Genomic DNA, 26,067 nt, shown 5'->3' on the forward strand with positions numbered 1-26,067 from the left:
GTTTAAGGGTTCAAGTGACTAAACAATCCTTCGGTGTCCTCTGAAGCTCTCGAAGACAACAGCACAACTTACATGGACAGCATAATAACTGCTTTCCCCAAAAGAGATTGAAATGATTTATACAAATCCAACACGACTTACATCTTTTATTTAACGTAGACCATCTGGAATACATATTGAATGCATTTGGCGCATTTTCTTTAATTTAGTAATCCAAAGAGTCATTCTATCTATACAGCAACCCACCCGCCTTATCCATGTTTCTGCTTATCTGTGGTCAACTGACAACAAGTTAGAAGGTCAAAAGTAGCCATGTCACAACAGCGCCGCCATTTTCCTCACTTCATCTTAGCACAGAGGCATCGTAACATCTCCTAGCAGGACCAGGGAGAGCACAGAACAGGAAGGTATTTTAAGAGAAACCACATTCTCATAGCTTTCATCATAACATATTGTTGCAATTATTCTATTTACTAGTTATTGTTGTTAATTTCTTACTACTGTTGTTAATTTCTTATTACCCCTAATTTATAAATTTGCTTTTCACGGGTATGTTGTGTCGGAAAAAGCACAGTATCCATGGGCTTCAGTAATCCCTAAGGCATCCATGGAGGGATGGAACACATCCCCATTGACAAGCGAAGAGACTCCTGTATTAACAGAAGTATCCAAAGAGGTGTTAACTCACTAAAGAAACTCATTTACCTTTTCTTAATGGTCATGATTTTTCATGTTTTAGTATTAGAGAGAGGAAAGAAAGTCTCAGTTAGAAAATGGAGAAGAGGCGGCCTCACTAGCTCAAGGTCATCCAGCAACAGTGGAAATGGCAGGGCCAGCGATCCAACTGTTCTCCAGGCCCCCAAGCTCCACGTGCTCACCAGGGCCCAGAGCCTGCCTTGCATTCTGGGGGCCTACAAAGGCCAGGGGAATACGCTTAATGGTAGCGGAGGAGGCAGGCACATATCGGGTTAGCCACAGGTTTGGCAGGAACCTACTGCAAGGGGGAGCCTGCTCCAACTGGAAACCTTTCTCACCCCTTCTCTAAACAAGTTTCATGATCCAAGGAAACTCAAGGTCTCGCTGTATATTTCTAGTGAGGAACTTTGGGGAGACAGTTGGTCAAAATGAAAAAATGGGGAATAGTCATGACTCATACTTGACTTGTCAAAAGACCCAATCCACTATCCAGCCAATCCTCCATCTTTATTCTGGTTAGTGGAGCCAAAAGGAATGCAGACTGACCCCACTTCTGTAGCCCTGCCTCGATAAGATCACCAGAGGCTTCCAAGGACACCATGCATGCTCTCTATCAAGATTAATAGCCATGGAAGTTCCGACGAGCCTCCCTTTCCCAAGGGTGGAGCTGTTACAGACCACAATTTACTTGAGTGATTCTAGTTTTTTAAAATCCTTGCCTCATAACAAAAGAAACTTCTCATCAAATTATATTCCTATGCAATATACTATTTGACTAAATATCTTAGTAGAGTCACACTCTTCAAAAAGTGCCTCATAGGGGAAAACAAAAGAAATACTCTATATATTATGTAAACTGTTATAACATACCTACTACTGAAAAATCACTCATTCTAAAACAAACAACACAAAAATTCTTATTGCCATAATTTAACAAAATCCTCTACCTGGCACCAAAGCTTGCTTTTAAGATTAAGCGTAAAGAATGGTCCCTTTACAAGATTGCCATGGGTAAATATCCAAGAGCATGTAACAGAGTTCAACTAATAACTCAGTAAAGACAAGGAATGAAAAGGGGGTAACAGTCAAGACACAAACACAACACTATCGGGGTACTGCCCCAAATGCTGACCACACGTAGACTACGTGAACAATGCGGACCAATGTGGAAGGAATAAAAACTGCCATGTGATGTGAGGGGCGATGAATTTTAGAAGACAAGTTTTCCACAGATGCAAAATCTGTTTTATTGACTGATTGAACAGAAAACAAAATACCCATATGCCCTTCTAAAAGGAGATTTACGCAGGTGTATTCCTAGAAAGAAAGGGACACTGTCATTTACCCTATACTTTATGATTGGTAGTACATAAACAGCTAAAATGAAAGCAAAAGTGAGCCTGCAAGACAGTTTGGGGAAAAGGCACTTGCTGAGCAAGGCTGGCAACCCAAATTCGATCTTGGAACACATATGAAAGGAGAAAAACAACTCTATAAAGTTGTCCTTCTACCTCCATGTGCACCATGGCACACATTGCTCCACACCCCCCCCACACACACACACACATCACACTAAAAAGAAATTTTAAAACTAGTACCATTTGAGGTGTTTCTCAGATCACTGCCCTCCCAACACATTTTCTGCCACTTCATGTCAATAACATCTAATACCCAGACACTTCTGTGTAAGGGTTTAACGTAGACAACAGCAAGGAACTCACCGCCTTTTCAGAGTATTCCAGAACAGAAGCACAAAAAAGCACCTGTCTCCTGGGTCATGCCAGACCTCAGGTCACCATAGCAACTGGCCTGAGAGGCCTCCACATATCTAGAGTCCTTTTTGAGGTCATTTTAACTGAAAAGCGCCACTGGACGTTGAGACGGTATCTGAGAATGGTAGTGAGCACCAGAAGAAACCTGGAAACCAGGGAACTTAGCTAACAGTTGAGAGGAATGAGGGACAATAGTGGCCTCCCTCACCCAGAGGGGACAGCCCACCTTCAGGGGACATGGAATATCAGAAGCCCCAGAAATACTCCAAATGTGAATAGTACACGTTACCACTTTTCCAACCTGCTCCATCCACAACGCATTATTACCCAGCATTGAGTCATACCACCTTCCATGTCCCAGGCCTTGGTACCTATTTGTAACACTACTACCCTCCTTTGCTTCAGGGTGATTGTGAGATAAAACACTGCCAACATGGCGCAGTCCAACTAATCACCAGTGGCCAAAAGGTGAGCATAGCACCTCTAACATGAACAAGCTGGGGAGAGTATGATTCATGCCCTGGGTGGAACAGAAAGAGACAGTGTGTAATTTCACCAAGCTATTCAGAATGGTGCACAATTTAAACATATTATTTCTGGAATTTTCCATTTAATAATTTCAGACTATGAGTAACTGAAGCCACAGAAAGGGAAAGTAAAAGTGCGGATAATCACGGCGGGGGTGGGGGCAGGGGTGGGGATGGGGGTCAGGCTATACAGCTGACCTAGAGAAGACAACAACTAGGAGGTCTGGAAGCTGTGTAAAGATTTGCATAACAGCTGTGTAGAAGCCGAGCCTTCTGAGAGGGAAGAACAAAGAGGTGAGAAGAGCACCTTTCGGCTCACAAAGAAAACCCTCTAACAGCCAGAACCACACAACACAGGAACTGGTTGCCTCATGTCCTGGGAAGGGGCAAGAAGCAGCTCAGTGGCCATTTGTCAGGGTGTCATACGTCAGGGCACCGTGGCTACCCTTCCTTATTTTCCAGTTAGATCCTGAGCAAAACAACCAACCTGCCTGACTCTCCATGGTACTAGAGTAGCATTATCATTTTATGGTGGTGTACAGCCTGGGAAAAAGTATTTCTTATACAGATAATAAGCTGTCCTAGAGCCATCTGCCTGCAGCCTGAGTGGAAGGCATAGATAAAGGAGAGGATGGACACAGCACTTTGGTACCGGTGACACGAGAGTAAACCCCATGGGAGTCCTTTGAACTGCTAAAGAAGACGAAGCGGAAGATCTCTAGGACTGCCAGGCATTCTACAGAGGACCCAGACCACTGTGGCCTGGGAGCCGAAGTGCAGGTCACCCACGCATCTCAGTCCCCATGATCCGCGAAGCCATGGGAAAGGCTGGCTTGAAATCACAGTTGTGAAACCTTCCTCAGCGGCCAAAGGTTTTCAGTCACATGGAAAGTAGGGTTGTCAGGCTTCCTTAAAATTCCATTCTTCAAAATAAGCTTCTCATCATCCCTAGAGAGACTAATTAAAAACACAAACCCACATTCCCCACCAGGCATCTTTCGGCTCCGAAATCCTAACGAGAAACTAGACCTGAAGATAAAAGGCTATTTAACAGATTAGTCAATCCCCCTCCGCCCTTTGGTTCTACAAGCCAAGCTCCCCTTGAAAGAACTTAAGCACACGGAGACACAGAAGCGTGTCTCTGGTGATTCACACCAACATGCATCACTCCAAGGCCCAGCACAGGGACTTGTAAGAACTGAGACTGAGACATCCCATCTGTCACACCACAACATCTCAATAGACACAAAGCGGAGCACTAACCTCCCCTCTCATCCCTCCCCAGAAGTGTAACTAAAGAAAAATTTGGAACCTGCTAAGAGGAATTAATCTAAAGTTGTGTCAGATTTAGCAGCACACAGAGGTTTGACCCAGCTGAGCGCTTCAGCAGTTCCATGACTAAAAGAAAAGAGAAAGAAAATAAATATGTAGTGCCAAGGAGCTATTGTCAATTGATGGCTACTGGGGGTGGAGGGGGGGATAAATCTATTGTCTTCAGGGTTGTGGCCCCCAAGAGGCCACCCATGATCCTGCACACATTGGTATCACTGAGAGGACTAGGTGGCTTTAAAAGCACAGCATGTTGGGAGAGAAGGGTGGGGCTGATAAGGGGAGAAGTAAAGGAGAAGGAAGAGGATAGATTTGATCAATACATTATATGCAAGTACGAATTAATCAAAAGGTGGAAAGAGATAAGAACCAAGGGACTGAGTTGTTTTCTTTTTTCTTTTTTCTTTTTTGGTTTTTCGAGACAGGGTTTCTCTGCGTAGCTTTGCGCCTTTCCTGGAGCTCACTTGGTAGCCCAGGCTGGCCTCAAACTCACAGAGATCCGCCTGGCTTTGCCTCCCAAGTGCTGGCATTAAAGGCGTGTGCCACCACCGCCCGGCCTGAGTTGTTTTCTTATTTTCTAGATCTGATGTAAGAAATTAGAAACGAATAGGAAAATACCCTAACAGAAGATCAGTTAATGACATCATTAAAGACTGGTGTAACCAAAAGGAAATTAATGATTAGAAGCAAAACGCTAGCACCATGCAGGAACCCAGCAACACCAGTTTATCTAACACTGGGGGGGGGCGCTGAATTATGCAACATCCTTGCCACTTCGCCCCACTCATATGCCAAGCACTGTCATACACACCTCACGGGAGAAAGGAACCTCTTCATGGTAAGGACGTATTTAGAACGTCAGGTATAATGTCATGGTCACAAAACAGGGGTCTGCTTTGCCTCTGCATTAAATGGGGACAAATGGCTGTGGTTTAAAACCCAATAAAAATGCCGACCTTTTTGTATATTTTTCCCCATAGATTCTCACCCCATCACCTCCTATCATCACCGACTATCAATGTATCAGCTCTGGGTCTTTCCAACACCTGCTGCTGCCAGCACAATGTTCCCCTCTGTTCTTATGCGTGGCTTCCAACCTCCTGTGAGCACCAAGTACGGACATCAGCTACGATTATGCAGACAGTAAACGCTGCGGGAGGAAGATCGGGGAATGCTTTCCTCCCCTGCAGAACGAGTGTGGGCGCTCTCTTCAAGGCCTGAAGCACAACTACTTCGAAGTGCTTAGAAAGCTTATCTTCCCCTCCCTTCTTCACAATTCTTTGTCAAATGCTAGAAAACCAAGACTCTTAAGAAACCTCACCTCTGGATAAATAGAAGTTTCACTATCAAGGCACAAGAAGTCAATTTTTGAGCTGAGTGTGGCAGCACACTCTTCATAATCCCAGCACTCAGGAAGCAGAGGCAGAAGGATCACCATGAGTTCAAGGTCAGCCTAATCTATTTAGTGGATTCCAGGCCAGTCAGAGCTACACATAGCAAGCCTGTCTCAAAATCCCAACAAACAAATCCCGATGCTTCCTGTTAGGAAATGAGAAAAGATCCTCGAGAGCAGCTTCAGGTGACAGAGTACATGCCTGCGACGGGAAATGACCGACAGGAAATGACCACAAAGGGCAGGTAGAACCCTGATGGTCAAAACATGAACAACACTTGGGAGGGGAACAATGGTCAGACACAAGAGACTGAAGCAATAAAGAAAATGTAAACATGAGCTGAGGAAGCTCAGTTCCTGAGACAGGAGAAACGGGTAGAGGAAGCTAATGTCTCCAGGGGCAAGCTCATCAGCAGATGGAGAAGGTAGGCGCAAACACTGAGACTGTTACCTCGTTAATCTGTACACATTTTGTGTTTTATGGATCGGCTAGAGTTCAATTTAATTTTAAAAAGAATTGAAGCCAAGTGTGGCGGCACAGTACTGAATCTCCAAACCTGGGAAACTAAGATAGGACAGCTCAAAACCGGCAAAACGTAGCAAGAGCCTGCCCCACCCCAGAAAAAAAAAAAGTTGGGAATGAAAAGAGCAGCATTAAAGCAAGCAGCCGTATTGCCCCACTTTTCCCTTGGAAAGGCCTGACTCCAGAGCCAGTCCAAAGAAGCCAGTCCCTGATCAAGTTATTCAAAGTGTTGACAAAGATGAAGATACCCTGTGAGAATGAAGAGCGCCCCATGAACATCAACCAGACCCTCCTGAGTGAGGAAGGATTTCTCATCTATCACCCCAAAGCATAGGCTCAGCCCAAACACAAACCAGAGTATTTTTCCCTAGGGGAAAGAGCAGTGGAGAGAGAGGTGTACATCCAGGGAAACCATGCCAGTCAGCTGCCCAGGATAACCAATGACTACAAAAACAAAACACAAAATAAACGAGAAAGTATAATTTACAGAACACACCTTTAAGAAAATTTAAATTGCATAATCAGAATGCCCTAAGAAGATACAACAGAAAACAAACATCATCTTATACAACAGAGTGGAAGGAAAGACTTGATTGCAGGAACTAAACTATTCAAAGAAAGAACTGAAAGAATGAGGGAAACATAGAACATGTTGGAAGGAAGGAAGGAAGGAAGGAAGAAGGAAGGAAGGAAGGAAGGAAGGAAGGAAGGAAGGAAGGAAGGAAGGAAGGAAGGAAGAAGGAAGGAAGGAAGGAAGGAAGAAGGAAGGAAGGAAGGAAGGAAGGAAGGAAGGAAGGAAGGAAGGAAGGAAGGAAGGAAGGAAGGAAGGAAGGAGGAAGGAAGGAAGGAAGGAAGGAAGGAAGGAAGGAAGGAAGGAAGGAAGAAGGAAGGAAGGAAGGAAGGAAGGAAGGAAGGAAGGAAGGAAGGAAGGAAGGAAGGAAGGAAGGAAGGAAGTAAGTTAGGACAGAAAAGATAAGGGGAACAGAAAAATCCAACATAGGTTTTCATGCAGCCAAAAGGAGTAGTTTTGTAAAGAAAAGATAGAAAAAGGTTTACTTATTTTTTAATTAAGTTAGAACGTCCCAAAGGAAAATGGACAACAACAACAAAAAAAAAAAAAAAAAAAAAAAAAAAAAAAAAACAAGATGAGTGAAGCAGACTTTCAACTTTCATTTACACTCATACCTGCAACATTCAGTATTAAATCCAGGGGAAGAGAAACTATACATCTTAAAGGAAAACAAACACACAAAGAAATCATTTACAAAAGAAGAAGAAGCTTGCAGATGTCAAAGTTTTCTTCTCCAACACAACACAAGCATAGAGCAAAACTATTTTCAACATACTGAGTGAAGCTTGCTGTGAACCTAGCCAGAGCCGGTGCAAGTGGGTACAATATCAGGAAGCATCCTGATACCCCATGCTCTCCACTTAAAGAGGCCGGTCCTCTAGAAGGCCCAACAACACGAGGGAGAAGCCAGGGTGGGGGAAGTCAGAGGAGGCAGCTGGGAGATGTCCACAGCACTCCTAGGTTAGGGTGAGGAGGGCTAGAGGAACAAATCAGAGTGCTCTGGGGGGTCAGGAACCAGAGTGCACCCTCAAGACGGATCTTCAAGATCACTGAAAGGTTTGTCAGGGCTTTTAAAGGCAAAATTGGAAAAGTCATGAAAAACTCCCCTAAAATCCAAAAGGAGCTAAAAGAATTCAATAGTCCACATTGGAAGTGTCAGATGAGTGGCAAGGATGGGCAATTAGCATGCTCTGTGAAAAGCTAGCCATGTGATTGGTAAGGCAAGAACATCCACCTCCTTTTAGGGGCCCAAGAGCAGAGATGGTGGTGCCATGTCACTGGGGATGAATATTTCCACTAGCATAGTATCTAGAGCAGCTACTGGCTCTCCAGCTTCTAGAATCAATTTATACAAAAAGGGTAGAAGATGCAATGATGCAGGACTAAGGAACAGGGTGCAAGGTCACCAGGCACACAATGCAAAAAAAAAAAAAAAAAAAAAAGAATGGCAGGCAGACATGGGGAGAGAAAGGGACAACACACGGGTGGTGTGAGGGCATTACCATCATCTTCTGACGTAATGAGAGATCAGGAGAGGCTGGGAATCAGGCATGGTAGCTCACACCCTTGCACTTGGCAAACCAAGGCAGGAGGAGTGCCCTGAGGTCCAGGCTAGCCCAGGGCCTCAGAGTAAGCCTCTGTCCAAAGAGCAAAGGGGATGAGGGGACTATTGAAATGTAGTGATAGAAGACAATAACATCTGAAACAAATAACTTCAAACAAGAAGGTTTGAACTGGCAGAAGAATATACTCAGGAAAGAGTGCAGTGATGTCAGCAGGGACTGCGGCGTATTAAATGGGCACTGTGGTCCATTACAGCTTGGTGGGACTGAGAAACATGTAGGGCGTTATAGAGGTACACCTTCCTGCGCATCTGTAAGGGTGCTTTCCTAGAGAGGGTTAAGTGAGCAGGAAGACATACTCAGAATATCAGAGGCACCATCCCATAGTTACGGTCCAAACTGAAAGAAAAAGGAAGGAGGAAGCAAGCTGAAAGCCTTGCGTTCCCTTCCGCTGCTCTCTGATCCACTGAGATGTGAGCAAGCAGTCTTGCGCTTTCAACCGCCAAAGAGCAACCATGCCATGCTTTCCTCTTCATGATGGCTGCATCCCTTCAAATCATGATCCAAAATGGATGAGTTGTTTCCATCAGATATTGGCTCACAGCAGCAACAACAGGAACGGGAACTATATAGCCATAGCGGTGAATAAAAGTTTAAAACTGACAAATTAAAAGGGGACACAGACATTGAAAACTGCACACTCACATGCATGTGTATGCTTCTGAGTGTGCACATTCATGTGTAGCGTACCTCTCTTACCCTGATGAAACTTTTTAACATATTTTGCTAGCTCCCTGGTTATCATACACCTTCAAAGGTAAAAACCTAAGGGATACGATGTTTTCCAATCTCCATCACAGTCAAGGCCATCAGACCTGATTCAACACAAGCCACAGGAATGAAAGGATTCAGCAAAAAGAGTCCATTTAGGAGTCCATTTTCCTGGCATGGCACTTTTCAGAGGCTTGGAGGGGGCGGCAATTAACAAACTCATGTGGGCACCGTGCAGGTTGCCCCAACATATGAATGTTTTATGCCACTATGAAGCAAAGTGAAAAGCCCAGCCCAGCCAGAAGGCTGACTCAAGCCCCGAAGCAGTGGTGCCGTCCACTCTGCTGGTTGGCTCCAGTGGGCCCATCTTAAAACACTCAGCTCGGCTTTCCGAGTGTTCGTTATAGGGCCCCACCAACTCAAGTGCATTTTATCCTCTGCTACGTAACACAGCAGGCCACATCCTGGCCTGTCTGAACCAGTTTTCTTTTGTTTTTTGTTTGTTTGTTGCTTCTGTGTCCCCCGCCCCAAGCCCTGTTATGTCTAGTGATCACTGGTGGGAAACAAATCCTTCATTTATGTTTTACCAGAAATGTTTGCCCAGCATATTACTAGCCATCAGAAGAGCAAAACAGAAGTAGTTAAAGGTAGCTGTGTGTTGAGACCCAGGACAGGGAGGGAAAAACAGGGCTGCGCATCATAAGCTCCACACTACAATATATTTTGTACCCATGTATAACTTTAATTCTTCTATTCATTTCCATAGCCGCATTGAAAAAAGGGAAAGGCAACAGTTGGAAACGCAACAATAATGATCGGACCATGATGTCCTCGGTAGGGCTTTTAATGCAGTGATAAACACCACGACCAAAAGCAACTTGGGGAGGAAAAAGTTTATTTCAACTTACACTTGCAGGTAACAGTCCATCACTGAGGGCACCTGGCAGAAACCTGGCAACAGAAACTGAAGGAGAAGCCATGGAGGAATACTGCTTACTGGTGCGCGCCTCCTGGCTGGTTCAGCCTGCTTTCCTATACAATTCAGGACCACCTGCCGAGCGGCAATACCTCCCCCAGTGGGCTGGGGTCTTCCACATCAGTCATTAACCAAGAAAATGACACCCAGGCTTGCACAAAGGTACAAGGAGAGAAACCAACTCCTACAAGCCAGTCTGAGGGAGGCACTTTCTCACCTGAGGATCCTCTTCCCAGATAAGACTAGCTGGTGTGAATCTGACAAAAAACAAATCTAACCAGGGCACATGACATCATCAAGCATACATAAAATGTTGAAGAGCAACAAAAGAATAATAAACCCAGAGAAAAGCCAAATTTCAGAAAGAAACAGCTATGAAAGAACGTGTATGTAAAAAAGCAGTGTTGTACATGGAAGGGCTGATTATCCATGACTGATGAGGGTAGCCTGAGGGCAGAAGAAATTTGAGAGATAATTAAAAATACAAAACAAAACAACTTTTGGAACACAGTTTCATAACTACCCATGCTAAATTGTCACAGACACTGGAAAACTAGGGTCTTATTGTAACAGGAAAAGGAGAGGAAAATCTCCCCTGTGACAGCTTAACTGCTACCTTAGTCCGTGCAAGTGCAGGTTTAGTGGAAGAGAGTGAGCTAAATGGCCATCGAGGAGAAGAAGGAAAGGTCAACAGGCAGATTTTGTGGGCCTGCAAGATGGCTCAAAGGCACTTGCTAAGCAAACCTGGCTGCCTGAGTTCAATGCCCAGAACTTGCACAAAGGTGCAAGGAGAGAAACCAACCCCACAAGGCTGACCTCTGTAGATGAACAGTCTTATTAAATAAGAAACACAGAGCCAAATGCAGAGTTAAAAGCCCAAGAGGTCACAGCAGTAGCTAAGAGCTGATACTAAAAAACCTTTCTGACCCTTCGCTGCCACTGTTGTCCTTCCCCTCAGAAAGAGAGCTACTTCCTGTGTATCTGTCTTTTTATTGACTTTCTGTTCTGCCTTCTCATTGGTTGTAAACCCAACGACATGACCTCCTCATCACTGCTTGTCTATACAGACCTCCAGGTCTTCAATGGTTGGTATTGAGATTAAAGGTGTGTGTCTCCACACTGGCTGTATCCTTGAACACACAGAGATCTGCCTGTCATGTGATCTGGATTAAAGGCGTGCACCACCACTGCCCAGCTTCTGCTATGGCTTACTATTAGCTCTGACCCCCAGGCAACTTTATTTATTAACATACAAATAAAATCACATTTCAGTACAAATAAAATATCACCATAGACCTCTGACCATGGAATGTGCTGTTTCATGTAAGCCCATACACATACACACACACACACACACACACACACACACACACACACACACACTTAATAATAATAATAATAATAAATTTTAATTTATATTCCTTGCATTATACCTAAAGTGCTATACAATGAACACAGGGAGGTGACCAGTTATCACTATCATATCTAGTGGTAGGTTTCTTCCTAGAACACAGTGCAATGATCTCTTAGCTCTATTACATAAAGTGGTATGTTTCTTTCTAAAAACACAGGAAATGAGGTGACGAATCTCCTTCTTTCCATTGTAATTCAAAACAGCAGCAACAAATAGTTTAAACAAAATGAAACTCTTGAGTCAAACTCAAATAATTTAAATATGTAATTTAAATATGTAAATAAGCTTCCAACATATACTAAAGAAAATTAAAAACAGGAAAAAAAATAATTATATAATTTTTTTCTCTCCAGACCCACGTAAAAAGAAAAAAATATATTATACAAAATAAAAGGAATATGTCAGTTTGAGTTCACAGAGTAGATGTAATATTTCTGTCACATATTTTAGAAACATTATACAAGTGAGTAAATATGAGGGAAACTTCTACGCATCTTATAAAATATGTTTTAAGTTGAAATTCAGTTTATATCTGTAAAACTCTCAAGCGGTATTTTCAAAGCATAAAATAATTTCATTGTAACAAGTATTCTAGCATGAGGCATTGTTTGGTGTCAGGCCTGGGGATGAACTACAGTTGAAGATACTTCCTAGCTAAGTGACCCAGAAGTTTCTAATCTTTCTGAGACTCAATTTCCTTCTCCCTAAAACAGGGATGATAATTCTTACCACACACCATAACAGAAAGGGTTAAATCAAGGGGGAAAAAAAAGCCAAGTCCAGCAGGAAATGACACAAACCCAAAGCTGTCGCTCTCCATTGATCTTCCGCTGGACTCTCCTCTATACTTCCCAGGTGCACACAAATCAATCAGTCATTTCATCATCTATCAAAACTAGGTAAAACATCTGCTCAATCTTTGCTTGGGAAGCTGTATGCCGTGTGAGAAAAATGAAGTACTAGCATCAAAGTCCAGCTGTCAGAGAAGCGCCCGGCCCTTCCTGAGCTATCAGCCAAGCTATAAGCCCAGTCATCTACCTCCCATCTCACCTTCTCCAAACCCAACTTTCTCACCTTTAAATGGGCACTGGTGTCTAATTAGAACTGTGGGGAATAATGAAGAGGATTCCCATCCATCAGGTGTACTTTCAGCCATTTTCATTTACCTCTCACCAGGATTTCTGCTGCTACATGCAGCACAAATCTCTAAAGGTCTTATTAATAAAAACAAACCCGGGAGCCAGATATTGGGGTGAATGCTGAAAGATCAGAGAAGCAGAACAGGCCACAGCTAACCTTACCTTGTCAATTCCTCAGCTGATCCTGTTTCCTCAAACTGGAAGCCTCTGAGTCCTCATCCAGAATGAATCTCAGCTAAACTGCTGCTAGAAGCCTGAAAGCTTAACAAGGCTCTAGTTCCTGGTCCTCATGCCTTAAATACCTTTCTGCTTCCTGTCATCACTTCCTGGGATTAAAGGCGTGTGTCACCATGCCTGGCTGTTTCCAGTGTGGCTTTGAACTCACAGAGATCCAGACGGATCTCTGTCTCTGGAATGCTAGGATTAAAGGTGTGAGTGCCACCATTTTTTGGCCTCTATGTCTGTCTAGTGACTTTTCTGTTCTCTGACCCCAGTTAAGTTTATTAGGGTGCACAATATATTGGGGAACACAATATCACCACAACTACATCCTATAGTATGGAATGTATTACACAAAATTAGGGTGAAGCCTAGAGTTATTTTAAATACCTGTAAATACAGACCAAAAGTCAGACTAAAAATAGACCAAGTGGCAGGGCATTCTCAGTACTTTTATTCTCTACAGAAAGTATAAGTTCCTGCACCTATTGAAAGATCAAATACCAGTTGTTTTAAGATTCTGTAAGATCATTAGTAAGTATATCTACTCATCATGAGGGCTGGCACAAGACAGCTCAGTATAAAGTCACTTGCAGTCAAGCCTGATGACCTGAGTTCAATTCCTGGTACCCACCCCAAATTGTCCCTTGACAGCCACATGTGTGCCATAGCATGCACTCCCACAAACATACTCTCGTACACATGCACACACTAAATAAATAAACAGATAAATAAAACAGTTGTAAACACTCCTCATGGCTAGTGGAATCTAGCAACAAGCAAATACACAAAGCCTTGCCTCAAGGGACCTAAGAACACCTACCTGGTCACGGGGCCACAGGTGAAGCAGCTGGACTACAAGACAGCACACAAGAACAAGAACCCCGCTCCCATCAGCACCTCAACCAAATGAACACAACCACAACAAAAACAAGCAAAGGAGCATGGGAAGGAGCGCCTGACAAGAGGACTAAGTCCCAATCCACCATCACATCATGTTCTGGACCTGAACAGCAAACAGCTCTGCCAGACTGGGACAGGCAGCCCTGATCAAACTCCCTATAAAGTCAACCTCATCACAAACAACTCCAAATAAACACCAGACTCTCTCCCTACACCTAAAGAAATACATCAAACTCTACTTCATATAGTTAAATCTAAATGATTTTCTGATCATTTGTTAAATAAATTTGATATTCCCTTCCACATTAGCTTTACTATAAAAATAAAATTTTCAATTAACAGTCTAAAGTGCTTTCCTTGATATTGACAATGAGAATTATCCACAGTTAAACAGAACACTTCAATAATAACTTTGAACCTGAATACCTTTGTGTTATTGAAGATAACATCATTTCAGTAAGTCTTTGACTACAACTTTTACTCTAGAGATGAGATTCCTAACTAGTTGACTTCAATCTAATTGAGCATCCATCCACTAATACACAAATTAATAAGACACTTAAGTTGCAGCATAATACATACCCTGGAATAAAACTATTGACAGAATGTTTACTCGGAACTGTAACATAAAATATACATAATTTGCAATGACAAAGTCAGACCCCACTAGTGGTATATGCTCACCCTAAACCCCTGCCTAAGAGAGGCCTCTAGTGGCTCAGGTCAGTTATTAACCACTCCCCTTCCCAGCCCATGCAGATTCTGCAAGCATCTGTCATCTTCCCTTCTTTTCTCTCTATACCCCCTCCATCCATATCTCTCTCTCTCTCTCTCTCTCTCTCTCTCTCTCTCTCTCTCTCTCTCTCTCTCTCTCTCTCTCTCTCTTCTATATTCAAAATGGATTTAAAGACCCTTACAGCAAAACACAAACATAATACACCAAATTGGTATCAAGACATCAAAGAGAGGCAGCCAGAGGAAGAAAGGGGAATTAGTGATATTTCTATCAATTTGGTTTTGCCTTCCTTTATCAGATGTACTCATCGCATCTGTATGTGATCCTGGATTGTAGAGCCACTGTCCTCAAGGTTCCATTCACCTCAGCAAGATGAAAGACAAGAGCAGAGTGTCCTGCTGACTGGGGCTTCTGGCTGGTTGGTGTCATTATCGTGGTTTTGTGTGAAACTGCTTTCGTCACGCTGGGTTTCTGGTTGGTGGCCTCCAATCTGACAGTGGAAACCAGCTGGGCAACCCTGGTGGTGCTGTTTCTGCTTGTGACTGTCTTCACTGCTCATCTGTGTAATTCCTGCTTTAGTTTTAAAATATCAACAGGGAAAGTTTTTTGACACTTAGCCTTTTCTCCTAGGAATAAGAGATGATTTATTTTTATTTTGTGAGTGTTCTGCATGTATATATGTGTGCCTAATACCCACAGAGGCCAGAAGACAATTCTCTGTGATTAGAGTGAGAGGCAGTTTTGAGGCACCATGTAGATGCTGGAAAGCAAACTCAGGTCCTCTGTAAGAATAGCAAGTGCTCTTACCCCCTGAGGCAGTCACTCCAGCCCCTAGAGATCATCTGAAAGGGGAAGCCCCTAGAACTAAAAATACTAAAAATAATAGCTTTGGGGTTTTTGTTTTTTGTTTTTTGCTTAATTCAAGTTAAGATTTTCCTCATCTTTATGAATTCTACAATTACGAAAATGTAGTCATATTTTTAGTAGCAGTGTTTTATCAGAAGACAAAATTGGATTCCTCAGCTTTATTCATTATGTGTTAAGTATGCATCTTTTAGAGTATTCAATCAGGAAATGTCATTAAAAGTAAAAGTGACGTATGCAACACATGTCTCAGCACCTTGCACAGGAAAGTGACTCTGGGAGAGTTGAGGATTTCTATTTTTTTCTTAGCCCTGGTCTATTGTTTATAAGGGGTGTGTGTGTGTGTGTGTGTGTGTGTATGAGAGAGAGAGAGAGAGAGAGAGAGAGAGAGAGAGAGAGAGAGAGAGAGAGAGAGAAGTGTGTGAGTATCTATGTGTGTGTATAAGTATGTGTGAGTGTGTGTCTGTACAAGAGTGTTATGCGTGTATGAGTGTGAATGTGTGAGTGAATGTTAAGAAAATGTGTATGTAAATGAGTGTATAGGTATATGTCTGAGTATGTATGTATGATTGTGTTTATGTATGTAACTGTGTGTTGTGTTTGTATAAATGAATGTTCTTATGTGTGTTAGCATATATATCTGATTGTATGTGTACATAAGAGTATATATGTGTATATTTATGTCTGAGTGTATATGTGTATGTTTTTGAGTATGTATATGTGTGTGACTATATTTGTGTGCATGTATGTGGTAGTTTGAGTGTAATTGGCCCCCATAAGCTCATAGGGAGTGGCATTACTAGGAGGTGTGACTTTGTTGGAGTAGATATGGCCTTGTTGGAGGAGGGTCACTGTGGGGGCAAGCTTTGAGGTCTCCTTTGATCAAGCTTCACTCAGTATGACACTCAAACCATTTACTATTGCCTGTGGGTCAAGATGTAGGGCTCTCAGCTCCTTCTCCAGCACCATGTCTGCCTGCACACCACCATGTCCCATCATGATGAAAATGAACTAAGAGGTTTACCTCTGAAAATGTAAACCACTCTCATGAAAGAGTTTTCCTTTATAAGAGTTGCCATGGTCATGGTGTCTCTTCACAGCAATAGAAACCCTAACTAAGACAGTGTGTGACTTTATCTATGACTATGTCTATTAATATATATATGTGTGTGACTGAATGTGTATGTATTTGTCTGAGTGTATGTGTGTGTTAAAGAATGTACATAGTGGGTTAGTGTGTGTGTCTGAGTGTATGTGGGTTTATGTGTATATAAGAGTATATGTGGGTATATGTGTATATAAGAGTGTATGTGGGTATATGTGTATGTAGGAGTGTGTGTGGGTATATGTGTATATAAGAGTGTATATGGGTATATGTGTATATAGGAGTGTATGTGGGTATATGTGTATATAAGAGTATATGTGGGTATATGTGTATATAAGAGTGTATGTGGGTATATGTGTATATAGGAGTGTATGTGGGTATATGTGTATATAGGAGTGTATGTGGGTATATGTGTATATAAGAGTGTATGTGGGTATATGTGTATGTAGGAGTATATGTGGGTATATGTGTATGTAGGAGTGTGTGTGGGTATATGTGTATGTAGGAGTGGGGGGGGGTATATGTGTATGTAGGAGTGTGTATGTGTGTATATGTGTATGTAGGAGTGTGTGTGGATATATGTGTATGTAGGAGTGTGTGTCCTCTGGGTGCACAGCAGGGCTTTGGAGGTTGCCCAGGGAATCACAGCACTGGATTGTATCAAATAAACTCAGGATTAAGGAAAAGTTTTAATTTATGGCAACAACTCAACTGTCCAGTTTTGAGATTGTAAGTGAAGTATATCATGCTTGTGATGTAATCGGGGTGTGTGTTATAATCTCTAGTGTAATGAGTGAAATAATCGTAAAAGACTGCAGATCATCAAGCCAGTAAAAACTGTAAATTACAAATAACTGGTCAATGCAAAAGAACGGATTAAATTATGTACAAAACACAGCTGGGGTCAGTGAGAAACAGACAGTAGATGATAGATGTAAACTCACATACAAGCAATTAAATAAATATAAACAGACTAAATAATCCCAACAGTTTCATGAATAAATTCTGGATAAAATTCCTAGAAAAATACAAAATTGTTTAAAATTAATAAATAAAAAGAAAACCTTAATTGTCATTATCTGTGTGAGAAACTGAGTTCATTTCCAGTAACTATACATAAAGAAAGCCCTAGGCTCACATGGATTTACTATCCATATATAAAGAAAGCCCTGGGCCCAGCTGGCTTTACTGTGAGCTCTTTATAACAAAAATGGAGCCAGAAAGTCATAAGGAATTAACAACCTAAAAAAAAAAAATCAATAAGAACCTGTAATACATATAAGTCTGTGTATAAATATACATATTGTTTAAATGAAATTTTCTCATCTGTGCTGACAATACTTCCTCCATGAGCCAAAAATCATTTAACAGAAAGAAGTCCAATTCCAGACATAAGAATCCCTCTTCTGCATCATTGGTCAGGGTTGTCCAAGAGACTCCCAAAGCATTACTATTGCGCTTGCTTGCTCCCCAAAGGAGGAAGGTAAGTTCCTATTGCTGAAGATACCGTGCACATCAGAAACAAAGACAGGGCCCCTGAGCTAAAACTGACCCAAAAGTCTCCTCCCTGAGGACCAGCTTCCGTGGCACCGGGAGGCACCATGCAATCTTCCAAAGAAGAGAAGCAACCAACAGTTGACCCAGCTATGATGCCTATGAACCACAACAACCACCATGGAATGAGAGCCCTGAGGGTGCAGTACAGGCTCACATACCTTGGCAGTAACCAACAGCTCTTCTAATTGGAATAAAGACCCATTCAAGAAGGAAACCATGCCTGGTACTGGAGACCTAGCCAACTATCCAGGGCTAGTGAAGTTGTGGATCTTGGAGGAGAATCTACAGCCACCACTTTACAAAACCAGCATAATCCCTAACTACATTCTAAATATTTGTCCTTACACATATATAAAAATGTAACCCTTACCCCTCATAAAGGAAATTTCTCTTTGCAATAGATGGAGACTGTTAGAAATCAGATGCTCTTAACAGACTGCCCTCAGGGACTCAACCACTCAGCAGCTACATCATCACTAGTCACCAACTCTTAAGAAGGTCCCTGCCATGCCAGATCATTCTCGTGTTCATTCTCTGTCTTTCATTCTCTGTCTGTCTGTCTCTGGCTCTCTCTGGCGTGTTTTCTCTCTCTCTCTCTCTCTCTCTCTCTCTCTCTCTCTCTCTCTCTCTCTCTCTCTCTCTCTCTCTCATCTCTCATCTCTCATGTCCCCAATCCAAGCCAATCTTTTACTCTCCCCTCCCCCAATAAACCTCTTACATGAGATCTGTTGCCTGGTGTGATCTCTTTGCAGCATACTTTGGCCCCAACTTGACAAGGTACTCTGCCACTAAATCCTAACAAAGACCATTACAGAAAACCACAACCAATCAAAATGCAGAGTTGTGAAGCTGAGTCCCAACAGACAGCTATAAAACAACTCCCACACCTGAGATTCAGAGACCATTGTGGAAGGGGGAGAAGAAAGATTGTAAGAGCCAGAAGAACAGGGAGTTTACTGTAAGAATGTATCTCCCAATAATGTCAGTAGCTACACCTATAAAGTCTCACCAACATGACAGACCAAATGTGAACTGAACAAGGACAATAGACATGCTAATGAGAATGGAGGAAAGCCCGAGGCTTCAACTCAGGACCAAGAACTACAGGCAATTAAGGAATACAAAGAACAGGAGAAATAGTCTTCTCCATAGAAAAGTAATCCAATGGAAACATACATACAAGTAACATTATACAGATTGAGGAGGTTGTGTTTATATATTTAGGACGATATATTTATATACATATTTGTATGTAACAATAATTAATGAAAAAAGAGGCCATGAGTTTGAAAGAGAACAAGGAGGGCTATGTGGAATGATTTCAAGGGAAGAAAGGGATAGAAGAAATGATGTAATTATATTATAATCTCAAATCATAAAAAAGGTAATTAAAAAAGACACAATGTTGGGTGGATACAGAGAAGGGAAGCATGTGGGAAGAGTTTGGGGGTGAGTAGGATCAAAACACATATGAAATTTTCAAAGAACTAATAACAATATTCTTAAATTTTAAAAATAGTAAATATGAAATATTCTAAGTCTCAGGATTTATTTGCTACAGCAGCAAATACAGAAAAAGGACAAATACCTGTAACTGTTAACTAGGCTTCATTAGATAAGATCATCACAAAACAGAAGATCTGAACTCCCTTGGGCACTCATGTGAGAACTGATGCACTATAAACCACACAGACATCAATGTGGAGGATACCAGTTGTAAACAAGTATCTGAGAACTCAGCTCTATTCTTCAAAGACAACTATGTCAATGAACAGTAATAAGGGCACCAGCAATCTAATCTATAGACATACAGGACAGAAACCATAATTCAGAGTAGCCATAAACACACAATGTAATATTCAATCTGTGGTCCATGGGATCAAGGGGATATAACTAGAGCTATTTCCTAAATAATAATGTGATTAATTATAGAGAAAAGAGTTTCAAAATGGAGCCAAACTATTTACCTTACTAAATCAAACCCAGCTTGCTAAACCTAGCCCATGAAAAGTTAGCTGCACAGGTGACTCCAATGGCCCTGACACGCCCTCTTTGAATCTGTGAGAAACAGAATGCGCAATCTGAGTTGCCTACAAGAACAATCTTGAGATATTCTAAACAGAGAAAACCGAAGAAGGATAAAGACAGTCTAACAGTATCTGGTTGTTGGAACACCAAGCTCACTACACAGCACCTAGTCCAATCCTATCACAAGTTAAAAGTTGGAAACTAGTTGAAAACGCTCACACCACTCACAAATTCAAAATGGTTCTTTGTAAACATTCAAAAAAATTGACATAAGGCCTTAAGGAAATGACAGTGCATCAGTTACAGACTTGTACCTTGCAAACTGTATCCATATCCCAAGGAGCGATTGTCCGCAGATCGATGATTTCACAAGACACTCCAAGCTTTTCTTGTGCCATGGAAGCCACTTCCCGGATGACATGAACCTGAAAAGGAGGGGAAATACACAGAGAATAACTAAAACAGTTCAGACCTGGAAGTCTGGTTGGACGTCAGCATCGTTCACGGTGATACTCTCTGCAGCTGGAGAAATGATCTGCCGGGGAGAATTCAGAAATGTGTTTGGGTATGTTGATCCCCGTGTCACAGAAACAATCAAGGAAAAATATCTAGAAATCAGTTAGAAAGAAATGCTAGTAACAGGGGGGAGATACTCATTTCAAAAGCTCAAAAGGCAAACAAAGTCAGAGGCAAAGGCAGGATGGCTAGGGAGCATACAGAGAGAGAAAACCCACAGACCACCAGACATTTAAAGGGGAAAAAATGGCATAACAAGAGTTCTAAACATAAACAAATAGCTAAAGAAACTAAAAAGGAAAAAAAAAGTCAATCTATCCCAAAAGCTAAAGACAAAAAGGTTGCATAGGCAAAGTCGCCAGTATCCACACCTAGTAAGCGAAAGGTGCTAGGTTTCATAACTGGAACCGGACCTGGAGAGAGGGCTCAGTGGTTAGGAGCGCTTGCTGCTCTTGCAGGACACCTGGGTTCGATCCTCAGTATCCCACATGATGGCTGACAACTAGTTCAAAAGAAAGAGAAAAAGCTGGCCTAGAAGTAGAGAATTATGACGCCAAGCCTTGATGTTCCAGCTGGGGCCAATCAGATGAAACTATCATTAGGAAAGAGAAAGATGCATAATTCCGTCACTGGGTAATGGGAGAGATGCTCCACATGCCCAGCAAAGCCCTCAAGGTAGGATGAGAAAGGTACCACTGCAGCATGTAATATGGATATGCAATACGAGCTGCAGAGGTGTACTAATGGACACAGCTGTGGACACCCATCTAATATCACACTATGACTGAACAGGCACCTCACCTCCACCCAAAAAGCATTACTGTAAACTTCCAGTCACAAAATGAGTAAAGTCCGAGGAGTGGATATGCAGCATAGTGACTAAGCTAATAAAATTGTGCTGTTTATGAACTGGGCACGATGGCAAAAGAGTCTGTAATCCCAGAAATTGGGAGGTACAGGCAGGAGGGTCAGAAGTTCAACATCATCATCAGCTCCACAGCAAATTCAAGGTCTGACTTGGGCAACATTAAGACTCTGCTTAAAGACAGTCATGACTACTCAAGGTACAGAAGATAACTGACAGACGGGTGCTCAGCCCTTGGTAAGACATCTGACCCTCTCTAAGGCTCGGGGACAATGTGGAAGAGGGGACAGAAAGAGCTGCAAGATGGAGAGAAGGGATGTAAAAACACCACCTTCCGGGCAGGACACCCCATTGAAACCATGAACTTAGAACAGCTGTGGATGGCTACACTCGGTCTCCACAAGAATGGGCCTATCAATGGCCAGTCGTGAATGGAGGAAGAGTTTAGGGGACCCCACATCTCACTGTGGAACTATTGCCTACTGATAGATTTATGGGGAGGAGGACTCTGCCTTCAGACTGGTGACCCCACCAGGCTCCAATCAATAGTTCCAATCCACTGCTCACACGATGTCCCTGTGGTTAAATTAAATGGGTCACAAAACCAAAGTCACAAATCAAGGAATGAAACTCAGGGAAATAAAGGAGGGGGCAACAACAAGGATGAAGGAGAGATGAAAGAGGGTTAGGGAATGCGCGTAATCAGAAAGCATTACATACGGGTATGAAACTGTCAACGCAGAAAATCAGTCAAAAATAAACATAAATGAAGCCCTGCTTAGCACTCAGGAGGCAGAGCCAGGCGGATCTCTGTGAGTTCAAGACCAGCTTGGTCTACAGAGTGAGATCCAGGACAGGCTCCAAAACTACATAGAGAAACCCTGTCTCGAAAAACCAAAAAAAAAAGGTTGAATCAGAATCATTTACTTTAAATTTGTTCAGAGCAGATCATATGTCTCAGTCTGCACACACACACATGCACACGCACACACACGCACTGTTGATTAACTTGAACTATTGATTAACTTGATTGGGGTCACCATTTGACAGTATACACACATGTGAAATCATCATGCTGTCCACCTTGAATCATTCTTATCTGTCACTTACACCTGAATAAAGTTGGAGGTGAGGATGAACATCATCAGCACCAGAGACTTCATCTGAGAGATGTAAAGAACACACCAGAATTACAAACAAAAACTTCCCAGCACAATGTGGGCGTGGGCTCAGCAGGTGGTTGCGATTACTGACCTGAGTGCCCCAGGCAACCAGAGTCACATCACTGCCTTCCTGGATGACTTCAGCCTGAGACAGGGGGATCTTGTAGGGTTCTACTGGGACCTGTTCCACTAAACACATAATGAGAGAGAAAAAAAAAAAAAACTGTTGTTAATTAATGTCCCTCACATGACATTTGTGTCTTAAAGACTATAAGAATCTCACTGAGACAGGATCTCATTGTTGAAAGCTTTACGTAAAATATAAATTTTATTATATAGCTCCATGACATCACCACACAGATAAATATATGCAATATATGAAATACATTATCAACCCTGAAACATGAAAGACTGAGGTGAGAAACTGAATATATCTAATGATAGAAATTGAATAAATCTTTTTTGTTGTTGTTTTTGTTTTTTTCAAGACAGGGTTTCTCTGTCTAACAGTCCTGGCCATCCTGGAACTCATTCTGTAGACCAAGCTGGCCTCAAACTCACAGAGATCCACTTGCCTCTGCTTCATGAGTGCTGGGATTAAAGGTGTGTGCTACCACCTCCCGGCTGAAACTGAATAAATCTTAACGATACATGTTTTAGTCCTGCTGATCTGCAGATTCTAATTTGGAAGCTGAAGAAATGAAGGAAAAGCAAGTGTTGAGAAAAATTCTAAAGTCCTTCCTATAGATTCAGTGATATCAGTTACTGCAGTGCAGCGCACAAGCAGGACTACTAATGCACCTTTGCAGAAACCACTATGTTAAGAATGGCTTCATCAGTATTGGCTAAGTACAAGAATTTAGCATACAACAGCAAGATAATGGCAAAGGAAATGGACTGTGGTGGATGGGATTCTCTGTATTTTGTACTTTTTGCATAAATTTAAAACTAGATATTTTTAAAATTCTTATAAGTGTGGGTCCAGTGAAATGATTCAGCAAGTGAAAGTTGTTGCAGCACAAGCCCGGTGGTCTGAGTTCAATTCCCATAGCCTACAGAAAGACGGAAGAAGAGAAGCATGTTGTCCTCTGCCCTGCCCTCACATGCTGTGTCTTGCACACATGGAATAATTAAAAAGTTAATTTTAAAAGAAGCTTAAAAATTATTAACAAATCTGCCAAAACCCTATTTCAGACCAGTTTTCTTTCAAGCAAAAAATCTATGAGCATTTGAAACATAGTGGGGGGAAACGCATAGTAGGATTAAACTTATTGTTTTTCATTTTTGTACTGTGCATCGATGAACAATATTACCCATAAGCGACCAACACCCTACAGACCTCACAAAGATTAACCAAATCAGTTCCACCAGGCCAAAGAGACAAGACTAATCCACTGGTGCCCCAGGGGAAACAATTCTATGATTCTTCTATGTAATCAAGCACAAGAAATTGTCAGGCGAATTTTTAAAGGAAATTAAGTAGGCATTTGACAGATCTGCCCAGCTTAGAAGCTCTGAGGTTCTTCTGTGAGAGCAGCAGTGTGGTAGGAGTGCTAGGAAAAACTGCTACTTTTTTTTTCTCACCCTAACCCCTACTTACATTAAACTGATCTGTGTACTTCTGCTTTGCATTCAAAGAGCAAAAAGGAGAAAATGAAATACAACCTTGCCTCTGTTTCCCAATCTCTAAGACAGCATTGCCCAGAAGCCATCAATATACAGCACCCATTTTTTTTCCTAGATCCATTTTCCACATTTGATTCTCTTCCCCTTCTTATGAAACAGGTTCTTGACTTATACAAGCTACCCCCGCCCCCACCCCCAGCTTCCCTTGCAGCTATATCCCAAACCTCTCTGCTGATCTGCAGATTCTAATTTGGAAGCTGAAGAAATGAAGGAAAAGCAAGTGTTGAGAATAATTTTAAAGTCCTTCCTATAGATTCAGTGATATCAGTTACTGCAGTGCAGCGCACAAGCAGGACTACTAATGCACCTTTGCAGAAACCACTATGTTAAGAATGGCTACTAGACACACAGCCTTTCAGCATAGTTACCAACCACTTCAAAAAACAAAGGGCTAATCAAAAATCCTTCAATAGATGTTTTCTACTTATATTATGTGAGTTGACATCATCTGTTTGGAAACTCAGAACTCTGACTTAGGGTCTTCTCTGATATTAACAGTATGCAAGTACACACACACACATGCAAACACCTTGCCTTTCTACTTTCACACATAGAATTACACTGTACACACTATTAAAAAAAGAAAACTGCATCAACATTCTATTATTTCTTAGCAATGCATCTTGACCATATTTTCTAGTCAATATAGTTTTCAAGCCATATTTATAAGTTTAAAAAAAAAATGTTAAACTGAATAGTGCTAATATGTGGTGGACCAGCCACTACCTTTACGACCCAGGGTACTCTTAAGTAGGGAGAAGTGAGAAATATTAGCTAGAAAGAGATACCTAGACAATGAGAGGAAAAACAGAAAACACAGGATAGCCTCGGGAAGGCCTGGGTCCAAATCCACCAGGCCAGAACTTTATTCCAAAGGAATATTTATGACAATGCCAAGGGAAGGAACAAAGACCTCCCCCTTTGCAAGATACAGCCAAGTGTAGACCCTGCCAAGTGCCTGGTACTCAGGCCTGTGGTCCAGTCATCCTCTCTATGCAGACCTGCTGGGTAAAGCCACCAGGAAACCCAAATGGGCTCCAACACTAATGCCACTGATGTATTACTGAGGATTGCCATGCCTTGTGTATATATTTGTGCTATTTCCAATCCAGTCACATATCAGCAACCAGTACCTAAAGAAGTCACATAGTCTTTAAATAATTAATATATCTAAATAAATAACAAAATGGTAAAAACCTATGAAAACTTCTTTCATAGGTAAATCTCAAAGCAGATGATTATGAAGCTAACAAACCCAAGACATAAAACAGTAGCAGAAAACTTACAAGCACTAGGGTATTTTTAAAAGTTATTATGTATCAAACTATGTCACATCAAATACTTTTAGAGATTGGCACACTATAGTTTACAATTTATTTTTAAAGAGCATGTCTTTGAGCTCACAGCCTTGTTAATTATTTATGTATTGAACATGGCTGTTTTTACCCTACAGCAGAGCTAAGTAGCTGCAACAGAGACGAAGTGACCTTAAACCTAAAATACTTAGTATCTGTTCTTTTACAGGAGGTGAAACTGCACACAACCCATTCAGAGATTAACTCTAGTTTATTCACTAACCCCATATTGGATGGATGGACAAATGGATAGACGGATGAACAGACAGACAGATGGATAAATGAACAGACAAATGGAGAAATGGGCAGATACAGAGACATACTTGACGAGGGTACTATATTCTGCTTACTAGGCAGTTACCATCATGAAAGTCAAGACCACACTGAGGACATCCTG

General features: G+C 41.9%; 1 protein-coding gene across 2 annotated transcripts in view; it reads right to left on the bottom strand.

Moving 5' to 3' along the window:
• Nucleotides 1-26,067, bottom strand: part of Bckdhb (branched chain keto acid dehydrogenase E1 subunit beta) — a 191,246-nt gene that overhangs the window by 93,629 nt on the left and 71,550 nt on the right. For both annotated transcript variants that reach the window (XM_042281362.2, XM_076576750.1), the window contains exons 7-8: nt 22,721-22,818; nt 20,400-20,510 (exon numbers count right to left, since the gene is read on the bottom strand). In XM_042281362.2, the coding sequence (XP_042137296.1) occupies nt 20,400-20,510; nt 22,721-22,818 (209 nt within the window). The remainder of the gene's footprint in view (nt 1-20,399; nt 20,511-22,720; nt 22,819-26,067) is intronic.

The sequence above is a fragment of the Peromyscus maniculatus genome, chromosome 7 (assembly GCF_049852395.1).
Source record: "Peromyscus maniculatus bairdii isolate BWxNUB_F1_BW_parent chromosome 7, HU_Pman_BW_mat_3.1, whole genome shotgun sequence".
NCBI lineage: Eukaryota > Metazoa > Chordata > Mammalia > Rodentia > Cricetidae > Peromyscus > Peromyscus maniculatus.